General features: G+C 39.2%; 1 protein-coding gene across 6 annotated transcripts in view; it reads right to left on the bottom strand.

Moving 5' to 3' along the window:
- Positions 1-13938, bottom strand: part of ARHGAP26 (Rho GTPase activating protein 26) — a 470919-nt gene that overhangs the window by 88117 nt on the left and 368864 nt on the right. For all 6 annotated transcript variants that reach the window (XR_010840265.1, XM_059062235.2, XM_059062236.2 and 3 more), the window contains exon 19: positions 205-343. Coding sequence is in view for 5 of the 6 variants with exons in the window: in XM_059062235.2 (XP_058918218.1) it covers positions 205-343 (139 nt within the window). In the remaining variant the exon portion in view is untranslated. The remainder of the gene's footprint in view (positions 1-204; positions 344-13938) is intronic.

The following is a 13938-nucleotide window of genomic DNA, read 5'->3' as shown; positions in this document are numbered from 1 at the left end:
TTTCATCCTCAGCACCCCTGCTTCCTGTCCTGTCGAGGTTACTCAACCATGGAACCCGGGAGGGTACAATGGCCGATACAGTGTCCTCAAGGACACAAAAGGCAGCAACGCACACAGAGAGGCTGGAGGTGAGCACCCGGGGCAGCTGGGAGGAGGCCTGGATGTCCCCCGGGGACCGCGTTGGCCCTGAGCAGTGGAACTCACGTTTCTCTGGTGACTGCATGGTGTGGAAGAGCGTCAGGGGCCTCTCGCTGCAGGATGGGGGCTTGGAGTCACTGCTCTTCTTCCGAGACAGGTGCAGCTGGGCATTGGTGAGGGGCGCGTCAGGCACGGTGTTAAATATCTGCAAAATAGTTTCATAAAAACGTTACACGCTACTGTGAACTGGGAAGATAGCACAGGTCCAGACAAGTACGACCAAAAAGCTTGATGGAGTCTAAGAATCATTAAGAAAAAGACTGAAAAAGACCACCAGGATCTGCTCAGCACTCTATTTTTTTTTTTAACATCTTTATTGGAGTATAATTGCTTTACAATGGTGTGTTAGTTTCTGCTTTACAACAAAGTGAATCAGCTATACATATACATATGTTCCCACATCTCTTCCCTCTATTTTAAACATCTCTAGGAACTGGCACGAAACATCCTCCTTTGGAAGCGCATCCCAAGGTTCGGGAACCATTCACTTCCACTTCTCATCCCTTCTGCTATCATTTCCACAGATCTGCTTTTTGCTGTTCTCTCCGGAGCCAATGGAAAGCTGCTGTGCTAAATATAAGCCATTGTCTGCGAAGAGGGCTTAAAGACTTTTGACCACCTCTGTCCAGAACGGATGAACTAAAACTACTTTACTTTGCCTCATTGGTTCTGTCTCCCAGTTCTTAACAACTGCTTCACAACTTTCTGAGGCTGTGAAACATGCATTTAAATAACATCCCCCCAAAGAAGCCCAGAACAGGGCAGCATCTTCTAGTCCTCAATCATCCCCAGATGGAGTGTCTAGTTCAGCAGCTTTGTTATCTTTGATGCTGACCATTCTTTTTCTTATTTAAAAAAGGGAAAAAAGGTTGTTTCCCCCAAATCTTGATGATAGAAGTAACACACATACTACAAACAGTTTGGAAAATGTAGAAAAGCATCAAGAAGAAAATAGAAAAATTCTCCCAATTCCACTATTTAGAGGTAACCACTGTTAGCATTTGAGTTTTATTTTCATACGAGGTTTTTTCTTCTAAGCTTTCATTGCAAAAAAAAAGAAAGTCCATGGTAAAAATTGAGAAGAAAATGACAGATAAAAATCATGACAATGCTCGTCTTTTTTTCCTACAGATCCAAGTACGACAGAATTATTATAATAGCTACCACTTACATGGCGCTTACTATGATTACAGACACTGTCATGCAAGGTTGGCTCCCTAGGGACCAGTCACTGTGTGTATTTTCCATGTAGCTCACTCCGTTCTGAGTGACCTGAACTTCAAGTACTGTCCTCACCATTTACAATGAAGGACTGAGGCAGAGAGGTTAAGCCGCCACAATTATAGATGCACTTACAGATGATAACATAGAAACCTATGTCCCTAGATTTTCTCAAATCCTTTTAAAATGCATTATAATAACAACAACACTAATTCATTCAATCTAGAAAGATCTTTTCAGCATCTCCTTTATACTAAGCACTCTGGGTACAACAGTGCTTGAGGTCAACATGTCTCCTGTGGTTAGAGAATTTGCATCTAGGAGCTGTGATTTACCGAGTACCTACCACGTCAAGTGCTTTGTATGAGTTATCTCATTTAATGTTAAAACACACTTCTCCATAATTGGAATTCTATTCTTTATACGGTTTTGTATCCTATATGTTTTCTCTAACATTATATTGTAACATTTCCCCCTTCATGAAGAAAATCTTCACACCTGATTCTTCCTGGTTGCATAACACACCCACTGTATTAAGATATCAATATTTATTGGTCCACTCATTATCATCTCTTACTCTCTGGAGCTGGCCTCCTTCTGGATTTTCTCTTTCCCAACAATCATGAGTAATGAGAGCACAGGGGTGGCACCTCCACTCCCCTCACCTATGGGTGGCCCTAGACACATCAGAGTCTTTCTCATGGCTTTCTCTCCTTTGTGTGTGCATTTAAAAGCAGAACTCAGAAGTTGAGATATAGGAAGCAAAGTTATAAAAATGATAAGAATTTCATACAAAACAGCTGCTCTCCATGACTTGGCAGGTCCTTGGGCTCCAATGATGCCAGCCAGCTGGTTCAGTCAGTCTTGCTCCCAAACACAGCTGTCTGAAAACAGCATTATCATATTTTCCCTAGGGGACTGAATTTTCAACAAAATAAATTGAATCACTACAAAGCTGAGTTCAACTGGGGAGAGGAGGTAAGGAGAGAAGGGGACCTAAAACAAAAACAACAAAAACCTTCTGGCTTCCAGAGGAGTTGGAACCCCTAAAAATAAGTACCAGCGTTACACATGTCTCCAGGCTCCTTCTGAGCATCTTCAAGGGAAGAAAGGAGAAATTATGGTTGTTGCTGAGCTCAAGGACCACTAAGCTCCTCAGAAGCTCCCTCCCCCTTTGTTCTGTCCTCCAACAATGCTGAACCAGGGCTGCTCCTAAGTGACACCCTGTGCACCATTACCACTGGCACTTGCTCTTATATAGGAGTGTTTGCCCCTGCCAGCCACTGTGCAAGGTACTTTACATGACTTATCTCTAAGTCAAAGGTACTAAGCAGGAAGACCATTCCCCAAGGAGAGATTTCCAAAGGCCACACAGCTTAGCAGGAGAGGGGCTGGGATGGGACCCTAGGGCTGCAGTTTCTAACATCTCCACTCCCCACCCTCTGCAGCAGTCCTCAGCATTCAGCTCATCTTCTCCAGCTAATCTACACTACAGAAGCCGGTGCCCACAAGTACAGATTTCAACAAATAATGATATCCCTTAGCACCCTTCTGCCTCTGGCCTTAAGTACAGCATGTTCGGCAATCCGAGCTAAAAAACATCTGAAAATGAATTCAGACACACTGATAGGTCCCCACCTCCTTATGTCCGGCCTCCGAATTTTGTCTCTCTTTTCCTTTTTTTTTTCTTTTTCGTTTCTTTTCTCTTATTTTTTTTTTAATACTTTTTATTGGAGTATAGTTTCTTTACAATGTTGTGTTAGTTTGTCTCTTTTCCTAAAGAGCTACTGAGAATGAGATCCTCACTCAACCACAATGTGAACAAAGATAATGCATATGCATTTTCATCTCAACTGTCACCAGAAATGCTCACATTTCTTCTTTCCTAAAAACTGTAGTAGATGCTGGAGAAACAAAGAAGAGTGAGTCGTGGGGAAGGACCATGAATTTAGACAGATGCGTGGAAAATTGCTTCCAAAACAGTGTTTATACACAGGCAAACGGGAGGAGACACGGGAACACATGAGAATTACATTCTGCTCATTGGCTGTTTTCTGTAAAAGGAAAGCTACTGGAGCATACTAGAATCAGTTCTAGGAGATGGAGATTTTCACCATGGGCCAGAGCTATAGTCCTGAAGGCCAGCTCTCTGGGTCTCAGCGTGAGCCAGGCCCAGGCTTTTGAAGAACTCCGACAGGGCTATTCTTGAGATCAAATGCACTAATGTGCAAGTGGGGCCTGCTACGAAGTGTGGAGTGCCAGACACGGGACTATCACCACTATTATTACACATGGTTTTCCCAGGCACAAGGGCACCTCTACAAATCAGACCAAGTCAGAACAGAAGACACAGACTTTCACTAAGGAGTCTGGGCAATCATTCCCCAAATTACTTTTGTTCCTTTAACTCTGAAACTTGAATACATGCAAGTTGTTAAAAGGCTGCTCACTGTCTGGCCACCTTCTCAGCCAGGCCAAAAGATGTGTCTGTGCAAAAAGCTTGAGTTGAATTCTGATGAGAATCCGAATGATTCACAGTTTTGCTGGTGGTTCCACTCCTATTTTGTTTGGAAAGGATGACTTCAAGAGAATCCCATGAAGTTTCCTTCATTCTGTTGAGAAGAATCAATGTACAAAGGCCTCTGATGAACAATGGAAGCATGAGTTCATGTAATCTCTGAGCAATGAATTTATGGAGCTCTACCTGTGGCTGGAATAATCTACTCATTTCACAGAGACTTGCCAACTTAACACAAAAGGGGGGGATTTATTCTGTGCCCCAAGTGCCCCATTAATTCTGTTCAAACTTACAAACAAATTCTGACTTAGTCAGGAACGCCTTAGAAATAAAAGTTACAAGGAAGGCTGTGAGCCTTCTGGAAGCTACTGGGGAAGTAAGATTGTAAAATAAAAATATGATTATGGATAACGCTCCCAAGTATCCCCAATTTCAAGATTCCTGTAAGTGGAATTAGCAGACCTGTAAATACCAAGCTGCTGTTTCTCCTGAAGCTGTGTGGCAGAGTGGTCAGGGGCGGCTTGGCCTCTGCCGTCACATACAGCTGTTCAGTGGGCAGGACCTACAACTAACACTGACTTCACCATCAGAGACATTGGCATCATTGCCATGTCACGGATGTCCCCTATATGTGGAATCTTAAAAAAAAGGTACAAATGAACTTATTTATAAAACAGAAATAGAGTCACAGATGTAGAAAACAAGCCTATGGTTATCGAGGGGGAAAGGGAGGGAGGGATAAATTGGGAGATTGGGATTGACATAGACACACTACTATATATAAAATAGATAACTAATAAGAACCTACCTTATAGCACGGGGAACTCTACTCAATACTCTGTAATGACCTATATGGGAAAAGAATCTAATATATGTATAACTGATTCACTTTGCTATACAGCAGAAACTAACACAACATTGTAAATCAACTACACTCCAATAAAAATTAATTAAAAAATAAACCTAAACACCATCCATAAATAAATAAATAAATAAATAAATAAATAAATATATATATATATATATATATATATATATATATATATATATATGAAAGGAATTTACAGTCATTATATGGGTAGAAAGCAAAAAGGTGTTGGAGCTATACAGACTTGGGTTCAACTCGGGCAAGAGCCTTAACCCCTCTGAGACTGTTTCCCTTGTGTAAATGGGGATCTAACACCTGTCTTGCAGGGATACTGAAAAGCTAATGCATATTAAATGCTGAGCACAGAACCTGACAGAGTGGGCAGGAGGTAGTGGTGGTATAAGTGACAATAAAAATATCCAAAGTTTATTGAGTGTTTATCATGCTGTTATTTACATGGATTATCTCAGGATTTTACTCTACTTTTATTCTTGTCATCTTGTAGGCGAGGAAACTGAGACTCATTGAGACTAACTGATTTGCTCAAGGTCACATAAATGAGTACAGCTGGACTGGGACTTAAGACAGCTTAGCTGGACTGTCTGGGTCTTAATCACCTGTGGCCTTTATACGTGTCAGTAATTTGAGAGACAGAGGACAAAATGCAAAGATCATAAGTTCTGGAGTCTGATGGATTTGATTTTAGTCACTCACTAGCTCTGTGACTTTGAGCAAGTTATATAACTCTGCCCTTTAGCTGCCACATCTGTAAAAACTCCCGGAACTGAGGCGAGGACTGAAGCACCTAACACTGTTTGACACTCGGTGTTCAAAAGACATGATTGCGTTCAATAAAAAAGTATAAGAAGGGAAATAACTGGAGACTCAACAATGAATTATCTGCAGTCAGGACATGAGAATTTAATTTATAAGTGCAAATTTAATTACTGCTCTTTGTATAACATCAATCTCAACTGCTTACAACATTAGAATTTGCTGTTCTTTTCCCCTTGCATTGTCTACAAAATTCAAATTTCACTGGCCCCCCTCAGGCCCATCTTGACATTGGAGACCACTGACACTTGTGGAATTTATTCTTAGCCATGTCACATACACATTTTTATACCTTTTCCAATCCCATCTGTAACATGCTCCTGCAATTTACAAGGATTAGAAGCCTTCCCGTAACGTGTGTGGTGTACTCTTTATTACGTGCTGTGATTTTTATGGGAGGAAAATTAGGTCATGATGAAGTGTTCCTCGTCTGTAACTGTAAAGTAGCTCTGAGAAAATAAATCAATGATAGAGGCCTGTGATTACAAGGCAAAAGAGTAAGTCTTCTATAAGAGAAGAGACTAAGCATTTTCCTAAAACATAAATGTATCAGCGTTTCAAGTAACAAAAAATAATAACAAGTTATGGGCTTGGTTAATCTGAGGAGTATCTGCTTTGGAGGTGGAGGACTAGGCCTACGGAGCGTGGCTCACACACTGCCCACTCTTTCTATCCATAGGCTGTAGAATAGGACTGCTCAGGGCACAAGAAGCCATAAACCCAGCACCTTTCTGCTGGAAAGGCAGGCAAGTCTTAGCAGGGCTCATTTAATATACCAATTAAGAAGCCAAATTCAGAGGCTACAGCCACAGAGAGGTTTTTTTTAAGGAGAGTTGGAAGTCCGATGTCCTGTTGATATCAGCATTTTAGCCCAGGGAATGACATTTTGGAAAGTAGTTTGAGTAGTTTTATTAAAAGTCCGTCAAAAGGGAACAATTCCATTTAGTAACTGGCAGTATATATAGTCAACCTGGGTAATCCATGGGATGCTGTGATTTTCCTTATCTCCAGAAAGATTCTATTTCCTGTTATCTTTGCTGACAGGAATAGATTAAAACATAACAAAACTCCACCCTTATTTGAGAACCATTAAAGGAGCTCAAACAATGATTGGTTTATCTGGGGCTTTATGGGCTGGGGGTGGGAGGGCTGCAGAATACAGATGTTCAGATCCACAACCTTATGACACTAACGAAGAACTGTTTGCACGGCACTTGACACTGCAAATAGAAGAAAAGCCTGTGACAGAAGCATTCCAGCTGAGCATATAAGTAAATCTAGCTTATTTCTAAACCTAACATGGACAGGACCAAAAAGAATATACTCAGAAACCAATGTAAGGAAAGGTAACAACAACAACAATACATCAACGAACAGATGAAAAAAGCCATGGTCATGAGGCACAAGATTAGCTTCCCAAGCAGGCCACAGTAACAGGAGTAAAGTGTGCAGGCATTCTTCTTCATCATCATCATCAACATCACCATCATCATCAATTTTGCATATCAACAGCCGCTTGAAATAACAAGGAAATGAAATACAACTGCCCAACACTTGTCAGTTGCCAGAAACTGTTCAAATCAATTGCATTCTATTAATTGATGCACATTTTGTGTACAAACCCCAACACTGATACAATGGATTCCAAAGCCACCAAAACCTTGGTAAAAGCAGATCAGGCAGTTTGGTGGGCCCAAATCAACTCAAATCAAGACAACCTTGAAAGACACTACCATTTTAACAGGAACGCAAGTTTGCTCAGGACTTGCTGCTTACACTAGCTGTTAAGCAAGGACATCCATGGTTGATTGCTCTTCTCCTTGACATATAAGATTAAAAGTTAACATGTATGAAAAAGGGGCACTGATCTTTGGGCATTTCTAAGAATTAACAACTCAAAGATCAACACTCCTACCTCTTCCAAAGCCTACTGATGGACTGGAAAAAGAATCATGGTAACTTATTTTGTAAAACATCAATAGCCATTAAAAGGAACAATACTGATAAAAGCACATGGTGCATGGGCACATGTGCACACCCATGTCCTGCTTCACATGCAGAAACCCTTTTGAATGCCACAGCCAAAAGAAACATCGTGGACTGTTCAAAACAATCCTACTATTACATGTTGGAACTTAACAGGAAGATGTTAAGACACACATAATCTGAAATTTCATGTTTAACCAAATCTATGAAAAGGTGGCAGTTTGATTCTTGACAGGATTCTTTTTCCTAGACATTTAAATTTTTCAAAGTCATTGGCAAGCTAACCTTTAAATAAAGAAATAAAAGGAAAACGTTGTAAGAAATTGCACAATTTCTGGGCTTTTTGGTATCTTGAACAATGACAGCATTCAGTATTTTGAAATCTTAACTAGATGCATATAAATATTGGTAACTTCCGATATAACCCCAAGTATTGGGCTAATGGATGTTTTAAGGCTCAGGGTGACAAGGTGTGAGCTGGGTGAAGATTCTGTGCATATAGAAATGGTAACTTAAAATAATTATTACCTTAAAACAAACAGAGAAAGAGCCAAAGTCTTTGCCCTCTTAACTTTTAACTCTGAAATCTGACTACAGATAAAAAGAGCCAGACTCTCAAGTCCGTTCTTTAGCTTTTGGATAATCCAAGTCAAGTCCAGAGTATGGAGCTGTTGATGGGAAATGATGCCATGAACTACTATTTCCCTTTAGGAAGTCTGGCAAAAAGACCCAAATAAAGGCCATCAGGATCCTACTCTACCCTGTAGTAAGTAAAGGCTGTAGGTCAAAGGTTACAGTATCTGAGCAAGACTTTAAAAATATATAGCCACAAGTTTACTACAGTGTGGTAAACTCTACGGTTTAGTTTTTATTTAATGAGGGATTCTGATATCAGCAACCAGAGTACAATCTGGTTCACCTTCCAGGGATGTCTTTCTCAAGTGCTGATACAATCATTTTACCTCTCTACTTGGAATCCCCAGAGAGCTCCCATTTTTCAAAAGTAAATGTCAATCTTTTCCCATAGCTTTCAAGACCCTTGACAGGCTCAATCCAATCCCTGGCATCATCTCTGACCACCTGCTAACATAACCCAAAGTTCTTTCACAACCATTTCGTTTTAATACACACGAGTTGATTGATGTTGATTAACTGATTAATGTTCCTCTGGAAGGCTGTACCCCATCTCCACTCTTGCTCTGCCTAGAAATTGTCTATTTATCTCTCAGAGCCAGGTACAAGCAGAATTAAATTATTTCTCCTCAATGGTACCATACACTTTATTCATCTTACTGGATGTCACTTAGCACACTATATTACGGTTAGTTATATCCTGAGAAAAGAGGAAGGCCTTGGAAAAAAAGGTCCTGTCTCATTTATCTTAGGTCAAGAGTAGGTGCTCAATAAATGCAGTCACTAGAGATTAACAAGAATAGATTTAATAGCTTGGGTTATGAAAGGAGTCCTAAGTTCAACCCTAGTTCCTCTCCTAAAAAGCTGTTTTTTCAACTCTCTGGACTCTAGGTTCAAAATTTGTAAAATAGAGCTAAAAATACGGACCTTATAGTGTTGCTGTGAAAAATAAATGATATGATGAATATAAGGCTGCTTAGCACAATGCCTTGTGGACAATAAGTTGTAAGTAAAAGTTAACTATTACTATCATTATTATTATTACTGCTAGACTATGTACATTAAAAAGGCCCATTACCTTCAACTGAGTAAATAAATCAGTATGTATTACCAACATGGAAAAAGAACAATTATCAGGAGCCCCCATGCATAATCCATACCTTCTGGCTTTTTCTTCTCTGCCTTCACTTACTTTGGGATATATATTTTGTACAAATTGGTCCAAACATTGCTCCCCTCCCCAGGGCTGTGCAGGAGGTGAAGGACCAAGTTTCTGAAGCATCACAACAGGGTAAGTATGTGGTTAGCATACTTAATTTGACCAAACTGAATGTCTTTGAGAAACACATCACTAAGGCTCCCACGAATGAGAAACAGGTGGGTTCTCTGGGATAAGATGATCAGCAGGGGGTGTTTCTAGAAAAACAGGTGCTATCTTTTTTCTTCTTTTTCTAAACAAAGCTTCTGTCTCCTTCTTTTTTTGAATTCTTGAATTTTATTTTATTTATTTTATTATAAAGCAGGTTCTCATTAGTCATCAATTTTATACACATCAGTGTATACATGTCAATCCCAATCGTCCAATTCTTCACACCACCACGACCACCCCGCCGCTTAACCCCCCTTGGTGTACATGTTTGTTCTCTACATCTGTCTCTCAATTTCTGCCCTGCAAACTGGTAACAGCTGTACCATTTTTCTAGTTTCCACATATATGTGTTAATATATATTTGTTTTTCTCTTTCTGAATTACTTCACTCTGTATGACAGTCTCTAGATGCATCCATGTCCCTACAAATGACCCAAGTTCATGCATTTTTATGGCTGAGTGATATTTAATTGTATATATGTACCACATCTTCTTTATCCATTCATCTGTCAATGGGCATTTAGGTTGCTTCCATGCCCTGGCTATTGTAAATAGTGCTGCAATGAACATTGCAGTGCATGTGTCTTTTTGAATTATGGTTTTCTCTGGGTATATGCCCAGTAGTGGGATTGCTGGGTCATATGGTAATTCTATTTTTACTTCTTTAAGGAACCTCCATACTGTTCTCCACAGTCGCTGTATCAATTTACATTCCCACCAACAGTGCAAGAGGGCTCCCTTTTCTCCACAACCTCTCCAGCATTTGCTGTTTGTAGATTTGCTGATGATGCCCATTCTAACAGGTGTGAGGTGATACCTCAGTGTAGTTTTGATTTGAATTTCTCTAATAATTAGTGATGTTGAGCAGCTTTTCATGTGCTTCTTGGCCATCTGTATGTCTTCTGTGGAGAAATGTCTATTTAGGACTTCTGCCCATTTTTGGATTGGGTTGTTTGTTTTTTTAATAGTGAGCTGCATGAGCTGTTTATATATTGTGGAGATTAACCCTTTGTCCATTGATTCGTTTGCAAATATTTTCTCCCATTCCGAGGGTTGTCTTTTCGTCTTGTTTATGGTTTCCTTTGCTGTGCAAAAGCTTTGAAGTTTCATTAGGTCCCATTTGTTTATTTTTGCTTTTATTTCCATTACTTTAGGAGGTGAATCAAAAAATATCTTGCTGTGATTTATATCAAAGACTGCTCTTCCTATGTTTTCCTCTAAGAGTTTTGTAAGTGTCCGGTCTTACATTTAGGTATCTAATGCATTTTGAGTTTATTTTTGTGTATGGTGTTAGGGAGTGTTCTAATTTCATTCTTTCACATGTAGCTGTCCAGTTTTCCCAGCACCACTTATTGAAGAGACTGTCTTTTCTCCATTGCATATCGTTGCCTCCTTTGTCATAGATTAGCTGACCACAGGTGCATGGGTTTATCTCTGAGCTTTCTATCTTGTTCCATTGATCTACTTTTCTGTTTTTGTGCCAGTAGCACATTGTCTTGATTACTGTAGCTTTGTAGTGTAGTCTGAAGTCAGGGAGTCTGATTCCTCCAGCTCTGCTTTTTTGCCTCAAGATTCCTCTGGCTATTCGGGGTCTTTTGTGTCTCCATACACATTTTAAGATTTTTTGTTCTAGTCCTGTAAAAAATGCCATTGCTAATTTGATAGGGATTGCATTGAATCTGTAGATTGCTATGGGTAGTAAAGTCATTTTCACATTACTGATTCTTCCAATCCAAGAACATGGTATGTCTCTCCATCTGCTGGTATCATCTTTAATTTCTTTCATCAGTGTCCTGCAGTTTTCTGCATACAGGTCTTTTGTCTCCCTAGGTAGGTTTATTCCTAGGCATTTTATTCTTTTTGTTGCAATGGTAAATGGGAGTGTTTGCTTAATTTCTCTTTCAGATTGTTCATCATTAGTGTATAGGAATGCAAGAGATTTTCTGTGCATTAATTTTGTATCCTGCAACTTTACCAAATTCATCGATTAGCTCTAGTAGTTTTCTGGTGGCTTCTTTAGGATTCGCTATGCAGAGTACCATGTCATCTGCAAACAGTGACAGTTTTACTTCTTCTTTTCCAATTTGTATTCCTTTTATCTCTTTTTCTTCTCCGATTGTCATGGCTAGAACTTCCAAGACTATGTTGAATAATAGTGGTGAGAGTGGACATCCTTGTCTTGTTCCTGACCTTAGAGGAAATGCTTTCAGTTTTTCACCATTGAGAATGATGTTTGCTGTGGATTTATTGTAGATGGCCTCTATTATGTTGAGGCAGGTTCCCTCTATGCCCACATTCTGGAGAGCTTTTATCATAAATGGGTGTTGAATTTTGTCAAAAGAATTTTCTGCATCTATTGAGATGATCATATGGTTTTTCTTCTTCAATGTGTTAATATGGTGTATCACATTTATTGATTTGCATATATTGAAGAATCCTTGCATCCCTGGGATAAATCCCAGTTGATCATGGTGTATGATCCTTTTAATGTGTTGTTGGATTCTGTGTGCTAGTATTTTGTTGAGGATTTTTGCATCTATATTCATCAGTGATACTGTTCTATAATTTTCTTTTTTTGTAGTATCTTTGTCTGGTTTTGGTATCAGGGTGATGGTGGCCTCACAGAATGAGTTTGGGAGTGTTCCTTCCTCTGCAACTTTTCAGAAGAGTTTGAGAAGGATGGGTATTAGCTCTTCTCTAAATGTTTGATAGAATTCGCCTGTGAAGCCATTTGGTCCTGGACTTTTGTTTGTTGGAAATTTTTAATCACAGTTTCAATTTCATTACTTGTGATTGGTCTGTTCATATTCTCTATTTCTTCCTGGTTCAGTCTTGGAAGGTTATACCTTTCTAAGAATTTCTCCATTTCTTCCAAGTTGTCCATTGTATTGGCATAGAGTTGCCTGTAGTAGTCTCTTAGGATGCTCTGTATTTCTGCGGTGTCTGTTGTAACTTCTCCTTTTTCATTTCTAATTTTATTGATTTGAGTCCTCTCTCCTTTTTCTTGATGAGTCTGGCTAATGCTTTATCAATTTTGTTTATCTTCTCAAAGAATGAGCTTTTAGTTTTATTGATCCTTGCTATTGTTTTCTTTGTTTCTATTTCATTTATTTCTGCTGTGATCTTTATGATTTATTTCCTTCTGCTAACTTTGGGTTTTGTTCATTCTTCTTCCTCTAGTTCCTTTAGGGGTAAGGTTAGATTGTTTATTTGAGACTTTTCTTGTTTCTTGAGATAGGCTTGTATAGCTATAAACTTCCCTCTTAGAACTGCTTTTGCTGCATCCAGTAGGTTTTGGATCATCGTGTTTTCATTGTCATTTGTCTCTAGGTATTTTTCAATTTCCTCCTTGATTTACTCAGCGATCTCTTGGTTATTCAGTAACGTATTGCTTAGCCTCTATGTGTTTCTATTTTTTACAGGTTTTTTCCTGTAATTGATATCTACTCTTATAGCGTTGTGGTCAGAAAAGATGCTTGATATGATTTCAATTTTCTTAAATTTACTGGGGCTTGGTTTGTGACCCAAGATGTCTATCCTGGAAAATGTTCCATGCACACTTGAGAAGAAAGTGTAATCTGCTGTTTTGGGATGGAATGTCCTATAAATATCAATTAAATCTATCTGGTCTGTGTGTCATTTAAAGTTTGTGTTTCCTTATTTATTTTCATTTTGGATTATCTGTCCATTGGTGTAAGTGAGGTGTTAAAGTCCCCCACTATTATTGTGTTACTGTCGGTTTCCTCTTTTATAGCTGTTAGCAGTTGCCTTATGTATTGAGGTGCTCCTATGTTGGGTGCATATATATTTATAAATGTTATGTCTTCTCTGCGCTTCCTGGACTAGGGTGGCTATTTCCTCTCCCTTGTTAGGGAAGTTTTCGACTATAATCTCTTCAAATATTTTCTCGGGTCCTTTCTCTCTCTCTTCTCCTTCTGGGACCCTTAAAATGTGAATGTGGCTATGTTTAATGTTGTCCCAGAGGTCTCTTAGGCTGTCTTCATTTCTTTTCATTCTTTTTCCTTTATTCTGTTCCGCAGCAGTGAATTCCACCATCCTGTCTTCCAGGTCACTTATCCATTCTTCTGCCTCAGTTATTATGCTATTGATTCCTTCTAGTGTAGTTTTCGTTTCAGTTATTGTATTGTTCATCTCTCTTTGTTTGTTCTTTAATTCTTCTAGGTCTTTCTTAAACATTTCTTGCATCTTCTTGATCTTTGCCTGCATTCTTTTTCTGAGGTCCTGGATCATCTTCACTATCATTATTCTGAATTCCTTTTCTGGAAGGTTGCCTATCTCCATTTCATTTAG

This window comes from Kogia breviceps, chromosome 4, assembly GCF_026419965.1.
Source record: "Kogia breviceps isolate mKogBre1 chromosome 4, mKogBre1 haplotype 1, whole genome shotgun sequence".
Lineage (NCBI taxonomy): Eukaryota > Metazoa > Chordata > Mammalia > Artiodactyla > Physeteridae > Kogia > Kogia breviceps.
This window is presented reverse-complemented; position numbering and strand designations above follow the sequence as displayed.